General features: G+C 35.7%; 2 protein-coding genes across 2 annotated transcripts in view; one reads left to right on the top strand and one right to left on the bottom strand.

Annotated features, from left to right (window-relative positions):
• LOC147228083 (myosin-10) overlaps positions 1-6061 on the bottom strand; it is a 69322-nt gene extending 63261 nt beyond the window's left edge. The window contains exons 1-2 of the mRNA XM_086156267.1: positions 5925-6061; positions 1989-2363 (exon numbers count right to left, since the gene is read on the bottom strand). Coding sequence (XP_086012393.1) covers positions 1989-2333 — 345 coding nt within the window. The 5' untranslated portion in view covers positions 2334-2363; positions 5925-6061. The remainder of the gene's footprint in view (positions 1-1988; positions 2364-5924) is intronic.
• An 8529-nt stretch (positions 6062-14590) lies between these two features.
• Positions 14591-22561, top strand: part of LOC147228082 (cytoglobin-2) — a 28886-nt gene continuing 20915 nt past the window's right edge. Inside the window, exon 1 of the mRNA XM_086156287.1 lies at positions 14591-15183. Within this exon, the coding sequence (XP_086012413.1) occupies positions 14984-15183 (200 nt within the window). The 5' untranslated portion in view covers positions 14591-14983. The remainder of the gene's footprint in view (positions 15184-22561) is intronic.

Raw genomic sequence — 22561 nt, 5'->3', positions numbered from 1 at the left:
CACCAATGTATTGGACAAAAATGGAAGTCCTTCATCCCTTTGAGAGTTATAACACTTCCATCTCAGTTCTGAACAACAGGCTTTAAAATGTCACCTGACCATTGTGAGATTCCATTGCTAGTCAAAAAGCAGAATTTAAACAGCTTCTTGGAAGGATAATATTTAATAATGACTCCCATGTACTCAAAGATCCCATGTATTTATACCTAAAATACTAAATGACATAGAGCGAGGAGTGCTCAAGGTTTTTTTTATATACTGAAATGCTGTTTTCATTTTATAATTAATCTATTAAAAGCAATACCTTTGTACTAAAAAAAATATTTATTAGTAGAAATCAATACTCAAAATTTTAGCATCTGCCTTAAAATCTAGTACTGGTCACAAACTACTACTCTACTCTTCCTGTAATTTCTTGCCCTTCTAAAGTTTTCAATTGGCTGATATCTAACCATCAACTGAAGAAGTGAAATGAAGAACCCTCTTTCTTGGATGAGAGGTGAAACATCTTCAAGGAAAGAAAATCCAGAGAGTCCAGTTAGTGCGAGAAGACAAAAATCTAACCATTAAATGTATACATTCATCATTTAAAAAATGCATTATAGAGCAAAAGAAATGGCCTCTTAGTGTGGAACCTCATAGCACCGCCATCTCCTCCCTGGTCTCAGGTGGCCCACTAGCTCTGTGCCTGGCCTATTCCAGGAATGCATGTCACTAAGTGGGTCATAATCACAGGGGAAATCTGTAGCCGATGTAGGACATAATGCTTGCTCCTGAAAGGAAAACTTGTTTCTGAGCCTGCTGAAGTACTTCAGATGCAAAAAAATATTCAAGGCTGTAATTTGGATGTTTCAAAATGAGGTAATACTTACACGAGACACATCTGACAATCGCATCTGCCAAATGACCAGTTTCACTATATTTAAGTGAGTAATCTCTTTAGGTTAGCTGTTACCTTAATGTGACAAAGATTATTAGTTTATTGTTATATGCCATGTTGTCTTGGTAAGAACGGCGAGAAGCACTGAAGACATGATATAGGGAGACAAAACATTGATACGCCAATTAATCAAAACTGATGGCTGTAATGAGCTTTTTTTCTCAATAAAAACAAAAGGTCTGAAGTACATCCATTGATCTGACTACTTAAATATGAGGGAGAGCAACTCCCACAAATTACTGTTCACTGATGTATTTCTACACCACAAACCTGCTTCTTTTTCATCCTGCTATGATATCCTTTTGACCAATTATGTCACCTGGATTTTGTCTCATTGATCTTTTGCAATTAGCCAGTTTGCTTATTGAGAACATATATATTTTGCGGACTACAAACAGAAAAGATTAGCTTAAAAACTGTGTTAATTGTTTATCCAGTCCAGTAGTTATTTTATTCTTGTCTATTCTCAGCAAATTTCTAATTTATTCCAACCATGAGAATATTAAAATGCAACTCCTACTGCTTATTTCAAAAGTAATATGATTTATTCAGCATTGTACACTGTGTCATGGAAAGGTGTTAGCTTCTAGACAATGATGTTTTTACTAATCTATCTCAAATATCATAGTTACAGGTTTTAGCAGTACCTATGTGTGACTTTTTTTTTTCTTGAAATCCATTCAGCACATAATTTAATAATTTACAGCATAACATCTCTTTGCGGACCATGAAGGGTCTGAATAAATATTATAGATGCTGTTCCTTGGTAGATTTTCCTTGTCAAATGGAAAGAATTCCATAGTTCATCCCCAGTAATTATACACAGTATGTTCGTCCTTTCCATACCCACATTCTTCACATCAATGAGCTGCCGCCCATACTTTCTGTGCAGTTTGACATGGGAGACCTCAACATTGAAGCATTTTAAAACTGTCTCTGATTGAAGAGGCTTTCTCCCTCCATAACCAAAAAATGATTATGATACAAAGTATACACATGAAAACACAGTTGTGAGGGATAGTTGATCTTATGACATAAAAACACTTACGTAGATGAGGCCAGAATAGTAGCGATCTTTGAGGTTGTGAAGCACTGAGGCTTCATTCAGGCATGTCAGCTCAGCCATATCCTCCACCTTACTGAACTTTGGTGGGTTCATCTTCTGGATATCGTCCTTGTTGACCACGGCCTTCTTTCCATTTTCTGCCAGCTCCACCACCACTTCATCTCCACATTCTTCACGAATGCTGGCAGCCTCAAAGCCATGGCGATCTGATGGGACCCATACTAGCCTTTTGGCAGTCCAGTCAGCCTGTGCAGCTGGGTTATAAACCACAGCACGGTCCACAAAGAGGTACCGCTCTGGGTCTTCATGGCCACTCCTCTGAGACATGGCCAGCAGAACCAGGAGACACTAGTCCACCTGTACGGTGAACAGAGAGAATAAAAAAAGATTGGATGTTAATACTGATGCATGCAGTAAACACCTGCACTCTTGCAATACACAAGACACTGAGAACATGCCACAGTAAGGAAAGGTGATAAACATTATCAACATTAATAAGCTCGTTCATGTTCATTTGTTTATATGTCAAACTTCAGCTAATTGTAGTTAATATGTTAAATCAAAAGATGGTTTGTTAGAATTTGATGTCACAACAAAACAAATTCAAAGAAATTGCATAGTAAAGATGTTCACTTTTGTATCAGCACTAACCTCTGATGGGCTGAGTTAGCAGCTCATAAAGAGGTTGTGCTGACCACTTGCACTCTTGACATGCAACACTGTCAAAGTCTCCCCTTTTAAAATAAGGAGAAAGTACAGTAATATCAAAAGTCATCTCATTAGGTTTAATAGATTATATTATTTTTGGTACACGTTAGTTGCCCACATCCATCCTTGTCAGTTAGTGATGATCGCAACAGCCACAATAACAGCAAACTGTTTGAACAGAGTATTGTCAATATTTGACAGACAATGGAAAAAGGAGAGACTGACTTGGCAGTTGGAAAGTGCAATTCCTTCAAATATGACTTTTATATCCGAATCGAGCACATTAGAAAAATTGTGTTTTGGAAACAATGACAGAATTTTTTCTGATATATTTTTTAGGTATATATCCAACAAAAAAATGACTTTAATTTTAGAATACCTTTATGACCTCATTAGCAGCTCTCTATTGCATCAGGACGAACTATTCCTTCAAAGACAAATGTAGTACCATAATTTCCAGACTATACGCCACTACTTTTTTCACACGCTTTAAACACTGTGGCTTAAACAATTTTTGGCCCGATTTTTTGGGAAGCTAACAAGTTTCATGCCACCAAAACATTTCGGACCAATGAAATTACCATGAAAATAATAGGCTTTTCGGTTCCAATATTGAAGAAGATGACTTTAATGGTTTTAGTGCACAGGGGGAAGACGAAGGTCGCGATCAGCTAGAATAGGACAAAGCAGGAATAGAAAATGATTGGATGGCGGAACTTTTCCTTGAGTCATTTATTATTATTTTTTTTTATTATTATGTTTTTCATCAGCCATGTTACAGGCACTGTTCGGAAAGAAACATTTCCAGCACATATTTGTGGTCGTACGTATGTGTTTAATTAAAAGTTAAAAAAAAAAGTTTGTGTAACAGCTTTCTGTGTGTATATCTCATGTTACAATGTGGACACCAGCGGCTTATAGACAAGTGCGGCCTATATACGTACACATATATCTATTCATTTTTACCCCAACAACTTATATTCAGGTGCGCTCAATAGTCCGGAAATTACGGTAGTTCGGCATTACAGAGTTCTATCTTTGGTGAGACGAAAACGCTTAACAGCTTCTAGCTTAATAAAACTCAAGACATGAAAAGTAAATTAAGTTTATAATAAAGACACAGTGGACTAGAAGGTGAAAATCACTGGTAGCACTCAAGAACAGTAAAGTCATATCAGACTTTGCCAGGAACAATTTAAAAGCTGAGGTCTTGACATTCTATTTACGGAGGAAAACAAGATGACCATTTGTGCCAAAATTAAGAAAAGATAAAAGTTGGGCTGCATTATAATCTGGGTCACTGATGTAAATTGATGACGTGAAGTCCTCACAGAAGTCCAGCAATCTTTGAAGGACATGTGGCTGGACTGTAATCACATTTAGCAAATTTCTGTAACACTGATAACAGCTTCATAGCACAGATGAATAACAGCCAACAACAAATTGTGAAAGCAAAATTGGAAGTTTTACAAAGTACTGGGATAATTTTCAACAGTCAAATAACTCAACCCAACTCAATAGAGTGTGATTTCTGGAGCTGAAGACAAAATTTGGGGCAGTAAGATCACTAACAAGCAGCAACTTAAGACGGCAACATTTAAGACCTGGCAAAGTATTGCAGTAAAGGAGATTTAGGATTTAGTCATGAAAATGAGCGCACCCAGTCATTGACGGCAAAGGATTTTCCCTCAATAAATAAACAAACAAACAAATAAATATAAATTCAATGAAAAAGAAGCTGCGGGTGAATCGATGCATCACTCATGCCCACAGTATTGAAAAGCAAAGTTAAAAAATATGTATATAAATACATATTAACATTCAATAATCATGTTGAGTCTGATTATGCACCTATTGATGTGTGCATAGACAATATAAATGAAGAAGCAGAACACAGTAAGCATGACTCAAAAGATCTGTTGAGTCACTCTAAGGAAGGCCGACTTACTTTATCAACAACATAAAGACTATATAATACAAAAGTAATTGCTTTCATGAAGACATTTGGTTTTCTCATTTTTTCTTTTCCCTAATGAACTGAGAGGCAAATGAATAAGTAACAATCAGGACATGCTGGTCAGACAGTGTGTACATTTAAGGGTAATTCGTTAATGAATTTCTGTAATATCGACTTTAAATGATAACGAAAAGGATTAAATAATCTTCAGCTGCAACCTCACCACGGTGGCTGATGACAAAATTATGTCCTTTAAGAAAATGACCTGGACAGTGACTGGGTGGAAAATAGAGATATTAATCCCCAGATCATTGACAAATTTGAATTTTAGCCTTATAGAAACAAGTTCTCACTTCTTTTTTAATCGAAGACACTCTGCTGATAAATGCCCTGAGATATTTAACCTACAATCATGCCCCATGCTTGAATCAGGCGCCTGTTAGACACGAATCTGGGTCAGGTCACGGGATGGGGGATCAGTGTGGCTGCTGCAGGGTGCCGTGTCACTGCATCCCCTCGCTCAATACTTTCATTCCGCATGTAGCCCTGGAAATAGCAAGCCGCAGCACTAACTGGTGTATCACAAAGGAGGGAGGGGCGAGATTCAGCAATTACTGGTTAAAAATAGCCTATATTATAACTTAAAGGATACTCCAGACAGGCAAGGCCAAACAGCTGCATCGGCTAGGTTAGCTTGCTAACGTTAGCTCAAAGTTGGCGTGCTGTGCTTAATGTCCCACCCGCTTGAAAAGATGCCTGCATGGACTCAAACGCGATAACTGGCGAGTGTAAAACTGCATAGGGTCTTAAACGATCGTTTCAACTTCAACGGGGCAAAGGACAATTGGCAAAGAGATACCCATTCCCTGGCAGTTTATTTTCCATTCAAATGTGAGTTACAAGACTGAAGTAAGCTGTCTCCTCGGGCAAAATCCCATCATGGGTGTGGGAGGCTCAAAAGACGTCTGGGTGGGGATAAAAGCAGGAGGACAATGACCACACAGCTTCCCGCGGCTTGAAGGGAATACGTCGAACTTCAAAAATATATGTCTATGTCGCGTTTTACAGTGATGAATGAAAAAATGTTACTAAATTGTAGACTGGTTCTCCGAATCCGGCTAACATTAGCAAGGCTGATGGTCCTCCATCATTGAAAAGTCATGGCACAATAATCCGCTAGCTACCGTTAACTGGCTAACCACAACCTAGATTGTCATTGAAATGAAGAGCCACGGCACCTCTGCTGAACTTACCACACGCAGCAAATGAAGAAACCCTTCCCTGCAGTTTATCCGTATCCAGTCGATAAATGTAATAGTCCTCCAATGCGTGCTAAAATTCTCCCTTCTTTGGCTGCTCTCTCATCAGTGGTACTCCTCCACCATCCGGCACGCTCTCAACCGAACTCTCGCCGGCCAGGCAGGACGCGCCGCCGCACGTTGGGTAACGCCCACAATACAATAGCTAATCTGATTGGCTGTCCGGGTCTTGTACCTCAACGCTATTGGTCCAACATAATTTCCATCGCAAAACTTCTTCGGCCGACAACCGCCGTCCGAGCTATTCAACACCTGCAAAATGCTGGATGCGGCTGATGCTGCTTTTCACATGAGAGTGTTGATGAAAGAACAAACAAACTGATATGACAAAGCTACATTTGTATATTCGGAAATATCTCCGACATACAGCTGATACGTTGTTCTATAATGAAATGTTGCCATTGGTGAAAATGTACACATTATCCTAAAACAGTGGTGGGCTGTGCATTTCACACCCAGGCCTTTAGCGATCCATTCATCCCCTTGATAACTGTTCTATGGCTATAAAACTGTTAGTCTTTTTGAGATTTTCCTCTTTTTCTTCACTTTTTCGTTGTGGAGCTGTGTTTCCCCCCAGGAAAGTTTTGCACAAACTATAATTGTGTTCATGCAGCTCGCTACAGATGCTGCCCCCTCGCTCTGGCTGGTATGCTCTCTGACGATCCAGTCAAAAGGCGTGTGACACACTGACATTAGCCTTCTAGAAGGCCTGGGTGTCACAACTCAAAATCTGATTGGTTGAAGTAACAGTTTCATCAACATTTATTTTTCACCAGAGCGCCTGTGAATCGGATTCTGCTGGCCTCCAGGCAGATTTTTTTGACTTTGACCTTGCCTGGCAACAAATAATAGCTGACATTTGATTGGTAAAATGCTCTTTGTTCTCTTTGTCTGGAAGCAGCACAGTAAGGGAAAAGGCTATGAAAGGAAGTGGACAGACAATTTGGAATTATTTAATCAGATTCCAGATTCAAAATATAATTAAGATTCAATTGTAATTCAAATCATTCTATGATTGAATTTTTTTTAAGCCAGCAGAGAAGGCTTTGCAGGCCCACCACTGTCTTACAGTACTGTCATATTTTGACTACACACCTGTATTATCACAACGCTGTACAGATAATATTGTTTTCAGTAAGTAGAACATTTCGAATGAAGATATTTTGTCCGTTCTGAGTTTATAAAGGTATAGATATCTTATAAAGGTAAAGTCATCCTTAATGAGTCCCACATTGGTAATCAGCAAATTTATAGCAAATTTTTAGTGATAGTTTATGGCGACCTACAAAGGTTAAGACATCAATGAGGACATTTTGAATGCCGATTGGTAAAGCTCGATATTCAGCCCGCCAACATAATGTGATGACATCTTTAACATTTTCAAAAGTTTTATCATTTAAAGTCAGGGCCACCAGAAACAATATATTCATCATCTTTCACGCATCACTAAATTTGTTTTCAAAATGTATTTAACATTCACATGGATTTTAGAAGGCTGTTTTGCTTTTCTTCTTTCCTCTTTGGATTCTGCATGTTTCATGCGCATGACCGTAAGTAATATAGATCATGTTTAAACGATTCCGCCTGTTCCTTTGTTTGTTTTTTAATCTTGTTGGGACTTTGTTTATTCATTAATTGCATGCATTTTCACTGTAATTGATTTACGTTTTTTTTCTGTTTTGCTTTTTTTTTCCAAATCTTGTCTCAATGAATTTCCATGCATCCCTGTTGAGATGACGTCATTATAGATGACGTTACAGAAGTCTTTACGTGTTGAAATAGCGCTCTCCAACGATTTTAGGACGTATTGCATCCCTCTCTGAGCAAAAATGCGTCGATTGCGAGAACACGTCAGTGAATGTCAGGATAATCTTAAGAAACGCACCGTGTATTATTGTTCTAGTACGTTTGGCAGCAGTAAACAAACGAAATGCAATCATTGAAATGAGCTCACTGCATGGTTTTGCAGTGTGCTGTGCAGACAAATTTGAAGGTTCTACAAACTTTCAAGGCATGCCTAAATTGGTAACGTAACTGGCAAAGAATTAACGTAGTTGAATATACATACTTTTCATTGTGTCAAGTGTGAAAATTATTAGTAACAGTACATATGACTGTTTGCTTTCCATTTACAACACAACATTAGCTGATGTCAAGTGGCATAGTTCCTCCTGTGTCTGACTGATTAAATTTTATTATAGATACTTAAAGACAAAAGGGTACCGCTCAATCCTGTTTTGATAAAGTTAATTTTTTTTTCCATTTGCAGATGACAACATGAATACTAAGGTTAATTAAAAGAAACTTGAGCCCAGGAAAAACCTGTTACATTTAGGAGTGAATCTTAATTCCAAGTTTGGCTTATTCTTTATGCCATGGGTTTGATCATCATGCAAAATTGAAAAAAAAAATGTTCAAAAGCAGAAGGGACATATAGATTTGGAGACAGTGTTTAACTGTCCTAAAAATACTCCGTAAGCATGCTCTCTATAAGCTCTATATTTTACTATTTATAATACACAATGTTTGTGGCCATTCGTCCTAATCATGGTATGGCTCAGTCCAATCTTGGATGAGACGATGTCTTTCATAGACAAACTTTAAAGAGGAATCATCATAATGAACACTGAAGTAAGCCAGAGAGTACCATAACAAAATCCATACACTTGGCATTATCATGTTAACCTCAAACACCAACAGGTATGACCACAATCATCTGACATTTAAACACTACAAAGACCAAGGAAGTGGTCATCTACCTTTGGGGATGAGGCTCAGAACAAATTTTTTGCAAGAAACAGAGGAGGCTCAGATCTTTTAACACCTGCAAACTTCTGCTGTGCTGTTGGGCGGGTGTTTGCACACAAGACAAGAGCAGGATCAATAAACTTATGAGAAAGACGTGCACCACCGTTAGTGTCACTCAGTACTGTAAAGGCTGAAATGAGGATGCTAAACAGAATAAACAGTATCATAAACAATAGCATGCAACCCTGAAGGTGATTGAACTCTACAATATGCGTGCAGTATGTGATAAATATCCAATGTCCCCTCCCCTATATGCAATAATGTGCACTTCACACCAATCTGTTCCTACTCAGCAGTACTGCTAGTTTTGTCATTTATCCTTCATGTTGTGTGTTCTTCTTAACATAATAATAACATTTAGAGGGGAAACTTCTAAAGCTGTGTATGTTCCTTTACATAGACATTATATCATTTTAAATTGAAGCATTGGGATATTTTGTGTGTGTGTTTTTAGTTGTAATATGAATTTGTGAACAGTTTTTCGCCTACAATGACAGAGTGCAGATCTTGTGTAGATCAGATGATTAATAAAGTATCTATGTATGTATGTATGTATGTATGTATGTATGTATGTATGTATGTATGTATGTATGTATCTATCTATCTATCTATCTATCTATCTATCTATCTATCTATCTATCTATCTATCTATCTAAATTTATTGTTCACATGTATTATTTATTACTACAATTGTTTCACATTTATTAATTTAAATAATAAACACGGCCAAAAGAACACATTTGACATGATCTTTAAATGTTTAGTGTGTAGAACACAATTATTACATTTGGGCACACACCAAAAAACTTCTACTACAATGTCAAAAAAATGTGTTTATGTGGATTTGTGTGTGTGTATAATGCACACACAAAATACATACACACACTCACTGACGCGAGAGTATATACACAAACGTGTATGTATATGCGAGTGTGTATATATATATATATATATATATATATATATGTAGATAGACACACATATACATATTTTTATTTCCATATTTCCATTCTTTTTCATCTGGACAGCTAAGCTTGCAAAAAATGAAAATCATGAAATTAACAAAAAATGACTTTACTGTCTATCACTGCACCATAGAAAAGTGTACAACAATTTAATTTTCAGTTTGAGCCTTTTATTTAATCTGCATTTAATTGATGCAGATCGTTGGGAAAGATGTTATTTGCTAAGTGCAATATTTCACCACTTTAATCCAGCTGTAACTCCCTTATTGAACTACCTTTCCTGTAAACACTGAAATGGTGCCAACGTAATGAAGATGTGCAGTTGGGCTGACAGTAGAGGGCAGCAGCAGGAAAGGAACTATTTCAAAATAAGACACGGTTATCCTTATCTCCTTGGCGATCTTGTGCTATAATCCAGTTGCTCTGCAAATTGAGTCACATTTGAGTTTTAAATTAGAACGATTCTGTGTATTCTTGCTGTCTGTCAATCTTTTCAATTTCATCTGTCGATCAATCATGGAACGATACAGACTTTCATCCATACCAACTAGAATGATTTACTTTTGAATTTCAGAACCAACACTGAACATTGGCAAAAAATAAATGAAAGATGCAGGATGTGTGTGTGAGCGAGTCCATCTTGTCTGGATGAGTGACAAAGTGAGACCCTTTGGTGTGCTGCAGAAATCTGCCATTTTTCAATATGCTGTGACAGCTCAATCTCTCAATAGTTGGCTTCTCCAGTCGCCTCTGTGGCATAATAGACCTGTCATCAGCGCCGTCCTCCACCATCCCTCTCTTGCTTTTGTCTAGACGGCAGTTTATCACACATCTCCATCTTTTTTTTTTTTTTTTTTGTAAGCATAGATAAGGAATGTCAAATGTGCCATTTTCAATACCACACAGCCGTATTAGACGGAGATAAATGTTTGACCTCCATGAGCACCGTCTTCACATTTCTGCTCAGTATGTATCAATGTGCTCTCTTGGCTCGGACAAAAATTTCCATCTCAACAAGTAATTTTGTGTGACACACATCTTCAGCGTGGGGGAAATGAGTTCACCTTTCTGATGTTTTGTTTTGCCTTTGAATCCATTGTCCTTTCTATTATTTTTCTTAATTCTATACTTGACCTATTGGAAATTCCCCATTTTCGCATCCTATTATGGTGGCAGATGATCAATTATCTCAAGCAGGAAATGTTTGAATTTCTCATGAAATTTGGGAATGTCAGCAGCCTGATTAGACTGTCTATTTCATTTACAGCAGTATGAAGATGCTCTTCACCAAAATTTAGACTGCAAAGAAAATATCCTGTATATTTTGTATGTAATCTCCTTGAAGTATCTCTGCAAAGATTAGTGAGTGGCATCAGATTTTCACTTTTTTAATTTTTGGTGATTTTCACAGACATCTATGGTATGATTTAGGATTATTCCAAATAAAAGAAGTGTAACTGAGTTTTCTGGTTGGCAGTAGATTGACATGGAATGACATTATACTGGGGTCTTTCCATTTAATTCCAGGTCGTTCGCAGGTTTCTCTGAACATCATGTATAAGGGGTTGCCACTGGTAATGACTATCAAGCGGGAATTTGCATGTATATGTCTGTATGTGTGTATTTTTTTTTTTATCTAGTCCGTTAACATCACTTTTGATATTCTTTATATTGTCTAAATTTTTGTAGGAAAAATTCTGGTGGGCAGTGAAGGCTGTGTGCAGTGTAAATGAACCAATATATGGCATATTTGGTGAGTCGCTCTTTGACGCTAAAATCAACACATGCTTGCGCATGCACACACGCACACACACACACACACACACACACACACACACACACACACACACACACTCATGCAGAACTTGCTGGTCCATAAGGCAATATAGGCAAATGCTAAGGGCTCAATGCCCATCAGGGGGTGCCATAAAATGAGGAAAAAAGTAATCTCTGAAATTGTTATATAAAACGAGTCATAATTTTTAACTCTTAAAATTCAAAATTGATTGAAATGTAAAGTAATGCCTAATTAATGGTCCCCTTTCCTGTTGTGGGGGAAGGGTATAATTTTTTACTATTGTTATCATTTATTCACTAATTTACAGGTTTTTTGATTTGTAGTAAGCATATTTGTATTGTATTTAATTGTTTTTGCATTTATTTGTAATTTGTTTATCATGTAAATTGGGCAAGATGTTATAAATTAGAGACAACGGTAAAAGCAGTGTATTCGATTTCTTCTGTAAGAGTATGTAAACCACCAATGGAAGGAGGCACAATATAAAATCTCACCTAGAGCAAAAAAAAAAAAACGAGTAGGTTTGGCTCTTTGTGTTATCTTTGTGTTAGTGCGGCCCGCTTGTTTTTTCTCACATGCATCTGGAGGTTTTATACAGTGGGTTTCAAAAAGAAAAAATGAAAAAATAACTTTGCAATGTTTTTTTTTTGCTTCAAAATTTGAAAACAAAATGATTTTTTGATGCAAAAAAAGGTCCAGTGATTTTGCTAAAACAATCTTTTCTTTTCTTATTTCTATAAAAACCACAAAAACAATAGCAAAAAAAAAATGGGCAAAATTAAAAAGATTGATTTAATTACCAGTGGTTAATTTTCCCTCTGTGATGAGATCAACAATATTTTTAGGGTGTAATTCATCAATACTTTTTTAGTATTTATTTTTCATATTAATTCGTCATGCATTTTTTTAGTGGAACAGTTCATTACATATTAATGTATTTATAATTTACCTCCTTTACATTAAAACTACGGAAAAATTTGGACTTAGTGTTACTTCTCGGTAATGGTTTTATTGGTCCGGCCTGCTTGACAAAGGGAGCCGCCAAAAAGAAACAGCAGAAGAGTAGGAAAGCACGCTGGGCCTGTTGTCTTATTTGATAGTGCCATTTAAGTAGAAGGGGATCAAACCAACAATCCTCTAATTTTTAACAATTATTTTGGAAAAAATGGTCAACTCAAAATGTCACAGGTATGTTAGTGTCGCCCATAAAATCTGTTATTTCTGAGGTTAAAATGACTGTCTGTAAACAGATGTCTATCCATCAAACACAAGTCCATTAGTATTTATTTATAATCCTAATTATGGTTATTTGGTAAATACCTATGTTTACTCTCCATCTGACTCTGTCCCTCCATTATCCAGCTCTCTTGCTGCTAAACGCCCCACAATGTTCATCAGTAGTTGCTTTTTATTTATCTGTTGTTGCTGCTATCACTGGAAACAAGGTCAACAAGAGTGAGGCCTTTGAAATAAAACTCTATAGTGCCAATGTGGAGCTGAAAAACACAATGCTATAATGCACTGAAAAGTGAAAAAAAAAACCACAGGAGTCTTGTTATAATTCTCTGCAAGCTTGTCATAAAAATGAGGCTCATGATCGACTGTTCCAAAGTTCTGATTCGAATATCCTCAAGTAATACTAGAGTATCATCTGCATAAAAAGAAATGTTACAATTACCCAAATACTATGAGCACTCTCATTTTGCCAAATCACCAGATACAGACAAAAAGGAAGCGTATGCCTAATTCATGTAGTATTTCCTGAGTAACTACAAATCATATTTGTAAATAAGAGGCATCACATGATTTACATATCTACATATATTTACATATATATGCATGTATATACATATAATGTGGGCAATATGCTGTTGGACCTGAATAGGCTGTACAACCTTTCTCCAACATTGTCTGAAATCATGTGTAAGCCTCTGATGATTTAGTTTTATCAGTAATGAAATATTATGAAATGTTAACAATAAACCCTTGGTTTATTGTTTTTTTTTATTTATAATCAATAAACTTGATTACGAGCCACTTCAACATATAAAGGACGCTCACTCACTCAGAGATGACACCAGAAAAATAACAACATTGGTGAAGGTACTACTACTACAACTACTACTACTACTACTAATAATAATAATAATGACAATAATAATAATAATAATAATAATAATAATAATAATAATAATAATAATAATACTATTGCTACTACTGCTACTACTACTACTACTACTACTACTACTACTACTACTTCTACTACTACTAATAATAATAATAATAATAATGATAATGATAATAATAATGGTACTACTACTATATAATACTACTACTAATAATAATGATAATGATAATGATAATAATAATAATAGTATGAATAATGACAATAGTAATACTACTACTACTATTACTACGACTACTACTACTAATGATAATAATGCGAATAATAATAGTAATATAGTTCTACCACTACTACTACTACTACTACTACTACTACTGCTACTACTACTACTACTACTAATACTACTACTACTAATAATAATAATAATAATAGTACAACCACTACTACTACTACTACTGCTATTAATAATAATAATAATAATAATAATATTAGTACTACTATATACTCCTCCTCCTCCTCCTCCTACTACTACTACTACTACTATCACTAATAATAATAATAATGATAATAATACCACTTCTACTACTACAACTAATAATAATAATAATGATAATAATAATAATAATAATAATAATAATAATAATAATAATCTGTTATTCGAACTATCAAATAATTGCATGAGTGATATTTCAGGTCATTGTAATTTCAAATTTAGTTGTCTCTGACCATTTTTTTGAGCCCTGTCTACCTCCTTTTCTCTTCCTCTCTCTTTCCCCACCCCACTCTCATTCCATCAGGTCCTCACAACACACACACACACACACACACACTCACACACACACACACTACCGCCTATAAATGCCTTCTTTCCACCATAAGAGCGAAAGGATCAGACAGAGTGAAAGTGACGCGGGAACATCTGTGTTTACTCTGAAGGATCTCCCTCACTGGGGGAGAGAGAGCATCATAGATTGTGACTGAGGAGGGAAACAAAACAAGTTTTCAGGTGAAGAGAGGACAAACAAATCTGGGGGAGAAGGAGAGAGAGGATGCAAGGGAGTTTAGAGTGAGAGAGCAGTTTTTTTTTTTTTTTTTGTCTCTCTTCTTTCTCTGGCTGTGAGCGCCGCCTGCGTCCTTCTTCCTTCCTTCTTCTCTTCCACCTCTTCTTCTTTCTCTGCACCTTCCTCTCCCATCTCCCGCCGTGGGGTCTCAGCTCTCCGTCTCCCTCCCCCCTTCCCTCGCCCCCTACCTCCCGCGGGCACTGCTGGGAGCCTCCGGGCTGCTGCACCGCAGGAGGATGTCACGCAGGGAATCTCCACCGCCACCTTCGCCACCTCCGACCCCGCAGCTTCTCGGAGTGCGCAGAGGGGATGTGGATTGCGTGGACCGTCCTGAGCGCGCAGAACCGCTTTCTGACGCCGAGAGAGAAATCATTCAGGACACTTGGGGGCACGTCTACAAAAACTGCGAGGATGTTGGGGTGTCTGTGCTCATAAGGTGAGTTTTTGTCCAGAGGATAAACTTATCCAAGACGTAACATCAGTGAAAACATTTTATTATATTTTATGTTTTATTATTATATTCATTGAGCTCATTTTTTTCCCTTTTCTGTTATTTATTTATTTTCATTATTGTAAAATTATTTGAGCTATTTTTTTTTTTTTTTTTTTGTGATGAGATCATTATTTTGGGATGAGAAATTCCACCAAGACATAACATCAGTAAAAACATTTCAACATATTTTTATTTTTTTACGATCATATTATTTGAGCTTCATATTTTTTTCTATTTCGTGATGAGAAATTCCACCAAGACATAACATCAGTAAAAACATTTTATCATATTTTTATTTATTATTATTATCATTATTTGAGCTTCATTTTTTTCTACTTTGGGATGAGAAATTCCACCAAGACATAAGATCAGTAAAAACATTTTATTATATTTTATTTTTTTATTTTCATATTATTTGTGCTTCAATTTTTTTCTATTTCGTGATGAGAAATTTGGTCATAACATCAGTAAAAACATTTTATTATATTTCATTTTTTTATTATTATATTATTTATGCTTCATTTTTTTTTCTGTTTTTTTTTATGAGAAATTCCAACAAGACATAACATTTTATCATATTTTTATTTATTATTATTATTATTATTATTATTATCATTATATTATTTGTACTTCATATGTTTCTATTTCGTAATGAGAAATTCCACCAAGACGTAACATCAGTAAAAACATTTTATTATATTTTATTTTTTATTATTATATTTTTTGAGCTTCATTTTTTTCTATTTTGTGATGAGAATTTCCACCAAGACATAACATCAGTAAATACATTTTATTGTATTTTATCTTTTTACTATCATATTATTTGAGCTTCATTTCTTTTCTATTTCGTAGTGAGAAATTCTACCAAGACATAACTTCAGTAAAAACATTTTGTCATATTTTTATTTATCATTATTATTATTTTTATATTATTTGAGCTTCATATTTTCCATTTCGTAATGAGAAATTCCACCAAGACGTAACATCAGTAAAAGCATTTTATCATATTTTATTTTTTATTATTATATTTTTTGAGCTTCATTTTTTTCTTTTTCTGTTATTTATTTATCTTTATCATAATTATATGATTTGAGCTTCCTTTTTTCTTTCGTGATGAGAAATTCCACCAAGACATAACGTCAGTAAAAACATTTTATTATATATTTTTTTTTTATTATTATATTATTTGAGCTTCATTTTTTCTTTTTCTGTTATTTATTTATTTTCATCATTATTATATCATTTGAGCTTAATTTTTTTTCTGTTTTCGTGATGAGAAATTCCACATGCTTTGTTTTGTTTTTTTTTCCACATTCGCATCAAACATATATAACATATCACATGTGTTATAAGGAGTGAGTCCAACTGCCTCTGTCTAGAAGTTTGTTTCCTGAAATTTTGGTGTATGGAGATGAGCCCAAACACATGGTTATATGTGATTCTACTTCCAACCCCAACACTACCTATGAAGCCCTTCCTGCAGGGCTGGTGACAATCTACATCCCTAGAATCAGTTTACTACATCTTGCCTTACTCTGGCAATAAAGCAGGCAATGAATGACTTAATGCGGTACTTTGTGACCGTGCAATACAGTGTCAACAAACTAACATGGCTCATAATGTAAACAAGTTCATATGCTGGTGGAAAAATGTAGCCAGTTAATCAGATATAAAAGACTGGTTTTGCATTCATACTCATACTCAATATAAGATTTGGACAAAAAAAAATCTTCTATTGATGTATTGAGGTCAGTATCAGCATAACCAATTAAAACAAACAAACAAAAAACATGCAATTCATTACACAGAATAGTCTCTTGCACATCCTTATACATTTGCAATGAATCGCGGGATGAGGTCCAGGGTTGTAGTTCATATGTTGACACTCATGACGATGATGACATGGCGATGTAAAATTCGCAATGAAGTCCATCTGTATAAAAATGCTCCTTTGTCTTTGGTGCTTATCGTGCATTTGACTAGAAAGAGTGGCTAAAATGTCAGAATAAAAAATATTTTTCACTCAAATAACACCAGCATGTGCCTCCAAAAAGGTTTTTGGTCAGACCTTCCTCTCAGCAGAAAGCTAGTGTTCAAGTGTGTTCTGAGTCTGCTTGTCGTCTAAAAAGATGCAGGATATTATTGATAGTGATAACAAATGTGATGCAGCTGGACTATTTTTACATACCCCTGGTACAGAAAGTGCATTTCTGTCATATTTCTGTCAAACACATTTTCTAAATGGTGCTTGTCACAACGGTGAAGATCTGTTCTTAGTTTGTTTGTGTTTTGTCAAGGTGCTGTGTGTTGAGCTATATTTCAACAAGTATTGGCTTGGAGTTGGACTTTGGTTTGAAATGTCAACACCAAGGTTTATCTTTTTACAGCAAGTGCGTCTCAGTTCAACATGTTCTGGCTTTTGTTTAGATCATGCTCAATCGTGTTGGTTTTCATCGTGAAAGAAAAGAAAATACTCTGTCCCTGAATACTCATGCTTACCCTAATGCGGTAATGTGTCTTTTATAGGGTTTGTCTTTACATTTCCTTATGCATTGGGAAACAGGACCAGGGTTTGTTGCAGTATACATTAAAATCCAAAATATAATGACAGTTAAATAGACTCAGCTCTGCAGAGCCTAGAATAACAGAGATAACTTTAAGACAGCGGTAGTCTCCCTGTTGAATGAATGTAGTTTCAAGACTAATTTTAATTTAAATTTAAATTTTTATTATCATTTTATTTTTGTTTTTTTTAATACATTTTAATTCTAATTTTGCTTAAATTCAAGGTGCTAAGCTTTACCTGCAGACAACACACACACACACACACAGAGTATTAAACAGGGGTCCTTGGATATTTTTAGTTTTACCTGTTCATCACCCTGCTTTATTTCATCCATGTTCCTAGCTGCTGCCTCCTTAAGTTATAAAACAATATTCTTTGAAGAAGAATTTTTTTAAATCTTTTTCTTCATGTTTCCAAAGAGAAGGTTTTTTTTTTTTTTTGTTTTTTTTTTAATCACCCATACCTAACTTTTCTCAATTTTACACTTAGAAACTACTTCAGGCTTGTCAAAATGGACAGTCAGTCGTAGTCAAGGAGGCGGATGTTTTGGGGTGTTTGGGATCCCCGAAGACGAGAGAGGAAGGGGCAGGGAGCATCTTTGTGGATGTGTGTGTCTCGTGTTCTTATCTGGGGTTGACAGCAACAAGCTTTGGCACTTCTATGTCTCCCTCTGCGCCTTCATATCTGTCTCCCCCTCTTTCACTCTTTTCAATCTCTCATGTTTCTTTTCGTTCCACAATTTGCCACATTTTTTCTGCCCTTGGTGAAGGATGATGAAAAAAATTCTTCTTCCCATTCAAATCAATTATGTCAGAGCTGCCGGGCAGATTACATGCTCAGGATTTTGGTTTGCTTGCTTTGGCTCAGAAACATTTTGACCACTAGGAGCCTCTTGTAACCAAGGTGCAACGGAAAACTCATCGTTTGTTTACCTTTTGTATACACTTCTAGGTTTACAACCAAAGCCATTGCCAGAATTGGGAGTGCAATAACTCTTAAGCCATTAATCCTATAAAGGCGGGGTTAAATTAAGGCCCAAATAATTTCAATACTGTCGACATATCACAATATTATTTCCTACAATACTTCATCAACATATGTTCCCTTATAAGAATAAGAATAAGAATAAGAACAACTTTATTAATCCCGAAGGAAATTGCAGTGCCAGAGTTACAGAATATAAAACAGTAATAAATAATATAATTGTGCCTTCTGGTATTTGGACAACAGAAGGAAAAGAGGAAAAACAGAACAGGACAAATACCAATGGAGATGCACCATTATGTGTCAAAGCTGACATTTGGGTATATTTCAAAACTAAAAAAAAAACAGTGGGCACCTTAAAAGCAGAGACGGAAGATGTGCCGATATCAGAAAATGATGTGGTACATTGCAATATAAGATATATTTCGATGAAAACATTCTACTGTGACTCTTAGTACTATTCAGCCCTAATATTAGAAATAGTTTTTGAGATGGAGGCCCTGTCTGATGGCAAAAAGTCACATCAACCCACTTTGTACTGTACACTCTGTGCTCACTCTGTGTCCCTAAAGTTATAGTTGTGCAATATTTTGGTTCAGACATGTGCCAAAAAAGGCCCTAAAACATTTCAATCAACTCAAATTCTTTCTCTGTTCGCCAGACATTACGGCCTGTATTGTATGACATCACTTTTAAAGACATTTGGCCTTGAAATAAGGCAGCCATGGAGTAGAAAATAGCCAGTTCGATGTCCTCAGATTGTCTTTTCTGTCCAACCAATATTTTATAACCCTTTCTATCAATCTTCATATTTCAGAATCTGGTGATGTCTTGAATTTTTTGGGGGGGATATTTTACAAAAAAATTAATCCATTTGTACCCAACTTATTTCTTTGACGATTCAACATAATTGTGCAGACATGTTAACTACATTCACTGTACTATCTCTGCCGGGAATATTAAGAGACTACTTAGAAATTGGCTACTTTATGTAACCAGAGGCTGACACTTGGTTGTACAGTCGACATCTTATTTTTCAAATCAGTGCACAACAGCAGCCACGTGAACGATGATTTGCATTTCCATGTTGATCCATCTGCCTGGATGCATGGGGAGAATGCACAGTGACAATAGCCTCAGTTGATCTCACCAATGCGTACAAATGCAATTGCACCAAAGAGTGAGTGCACCCCGGGCACACGCAGTGCACATGGTAGCTTTGTTAATACAATCAAACTCTGCATGTTTTGACTCAAATTGTATCGCTGTCGTGATGGCAATGGGATAGGAGTGCATTTTACAAAGCACTCATGTGTCAATAAAACAGAATATTGTTTGTTGCACTCTATTAATTTGTGATATCTGCTGCTTTGTTTGTGACTGGACACTGCAGTGGGAAACTGATTTAATGTAAGTGTTTTGTGCAGTGGATGAGGTAAGTCAGTCAACGATGACATGCTTAAACATAAAGCATCCGCTCCACAGTGCTAAAAGATAACATTTCATGTAGTTTGTTAAATGCGGAACAGAAAACTTAGATATGCTAAAATATGTATGTATTTTGAACATCTTAATAGTAAATGTCAAATGCTTGTTGGAGCTATCATTAAAATATAACGGTGCATCGGCTTATATTCAATGTGGCACAAATGCCAGACCTTTTAACACTGAAATGGGAGAAAATTAACAACATTAATAAAGCTCCTGAAGATTTCACTGTTGAGGGATTTAATAAGATTAGGGTTTATTATGTTTATGAAGGTCTGGCCTTTTTTTGTGGTGGCTTTGATATTTTAATTTATCTTGCTGCTCACATTGCTTTCTAGAAATTGTTTTGTCATAGAAATGGTTAATGCAATTTGTTGTGCTCTCATCCCAAAATGATTTCCTGCCAACAGCCTAGAAATGAATACAATAGAATAGCTCTTAATTGTCTGCCAGCACTGTATAAAAACATAATTAAGTTACAAGTCAGCTTATTGATGTATCCTCATTGTTTGGGGACAATCCTTTTTATTTTCATAGAAAGTATGTCATAAATGAGTTAGCAATGCAGAAAGATTATATATAAAATGTAATAGTCCCTTTTATTAAACTGTAACTTGAAAAAAAAATGGAGAAAAACACTTAAAAAAAAAAAAAATATATATATATCTAAAATATATATTTAAAAAAATATATATACTCATTGTTTGAGTGTGTGTGTATATATATATATATATATATATATATATATATATATATATATTTTTTTTTTTTTTTTTTTTTTTTTTTTTCTCAATAACTTTTGCTAATTAAGTTACAGATAAGACCTTGTCAGAAAGTGTCCTCCAAGATCCGGCAGGAAGGCTCAAGGTTGTTCTTGTTTCTCTAAAGATTGATAAAAAAAAAAAACCTTCCAGCTTAATGAATATGTGATTAACAAGCTTCGCTAATGGGGCTGCATTGTCTTTGATAGCTTCATTTAAATGCAGAGACAGGTGCAAGACTTGTGTTCAGAGCTCTCCAAAGTCCTCCTTTAACATGGGGACAAAATGTTCCTGTCTGTGTCTGTAGATGCATGTAGTATTACTGTAACAGACTGTATTAAGGATCAAGTGGCTCTGTGATCCTCATGCTCTCATAATTTATCCTTATTGCCCAAGGTGGAAAATACACAGTTTGCTACTGCAGCAGCGTATCTCCCAGGTGAGCCTTCAAATAACGAGTCCACATTGGTCTGTCTAAAAGAGATAAACTTATCGTGCTCAAAGGATTGTCAATGAAAGCCAAATCCTAAAATGTTTAAAGCATGACAGAAATGCTAGATGGTCAAACTGTAATTTTTTTTTTGTACATTACAAGATCTGGGATTTGCTTTATGAAATTAAGATAAGTCAAGATGGGACAAATTAATGTTTTAATAGCTAGTAGTTAAAATCACTGGGGCCACATTTTTAGGGGAATATCATGTGATTATGGATCCCATGGGTTATTTTATCTACTATTGAAGGGCTGGAATTGGGCTGGTTTCCATACTTTGCACTTAAAAGAGTCACAACAGCACTCACAGATCAATTTAATGATGGGATTCCATTCATTACCAGCTGATTTGTACTTGATAATACGGTAAAATGCAGCTGGTCGTCTCTTTTCATGGTTTACCCGCACGGTAAAGTGTATAAAATGACAACCAGTGGATGACAAATATCCAACATTTAACTCCTATCTGGTCTGTTGCTACTGCATAAGGTGTGAGTTCTCAAATGAAAACCAGTGCAAATCCAGAGCAGTAATGTGGGAGGGATGTAAGACAAGGAGTTTTATGAAGAGTGTCGCAGAAGGATCCTCTGTTTATACTGTTTGTACGTTTCTCCGATTAAAAAAAAAAAAAAAAAAGTGGAACCTGTGACTTGAAGGGTGACCTTTTTACATATCCCACCTTACAAAACAAAAAACAGACATAAACTGTTTTCATAATCCGTTTGGTAGGGAGCTTTGAAAATAAACATCTCCGGAGCACAAACCAGACATCCAAATCACTGTAAATCATTTTCAGCCATTTTACTGTTCCTGAGTTTTCTCTCTTCTTTAAGGCTCTCCCTCCATTTCATTGGACTTAAGGAAAGATGGTCTTCCATGAACATTTTTTTGCAATACTTTCATAATTTGCATCGTTTGGCAAGTCCCGATTTTTACATTCACAAATAAGTGATAAAAACAGAGCCCCATCATAGAAAGTTGGGTTTTGTTTTTGTCATGATTTGATACGACCAAGTAATTTCAGTTCCA

This window comes from Fistularia commersonii, chromosome 12 (genome assembly GCF_037954325.1).
Source record: "Fistularia commersonii isolate RoL2024-O1a breed Wild chromosome 12, RoL_Fcom_v1.0, whole genome shotgun sequence".
In the NCBI taxonomy this organism is placed as follows: Eukaryota; Metazoa; Chordata; class Actinopteri; order Syngnathiformes; family Fistulariidae; genus Fistularia; species Fistularia commersonii.
Note: the sequence above shows the minus strand (reverse complement) of the source record. Positions and strands in the feature narration are given on the sequence as shown.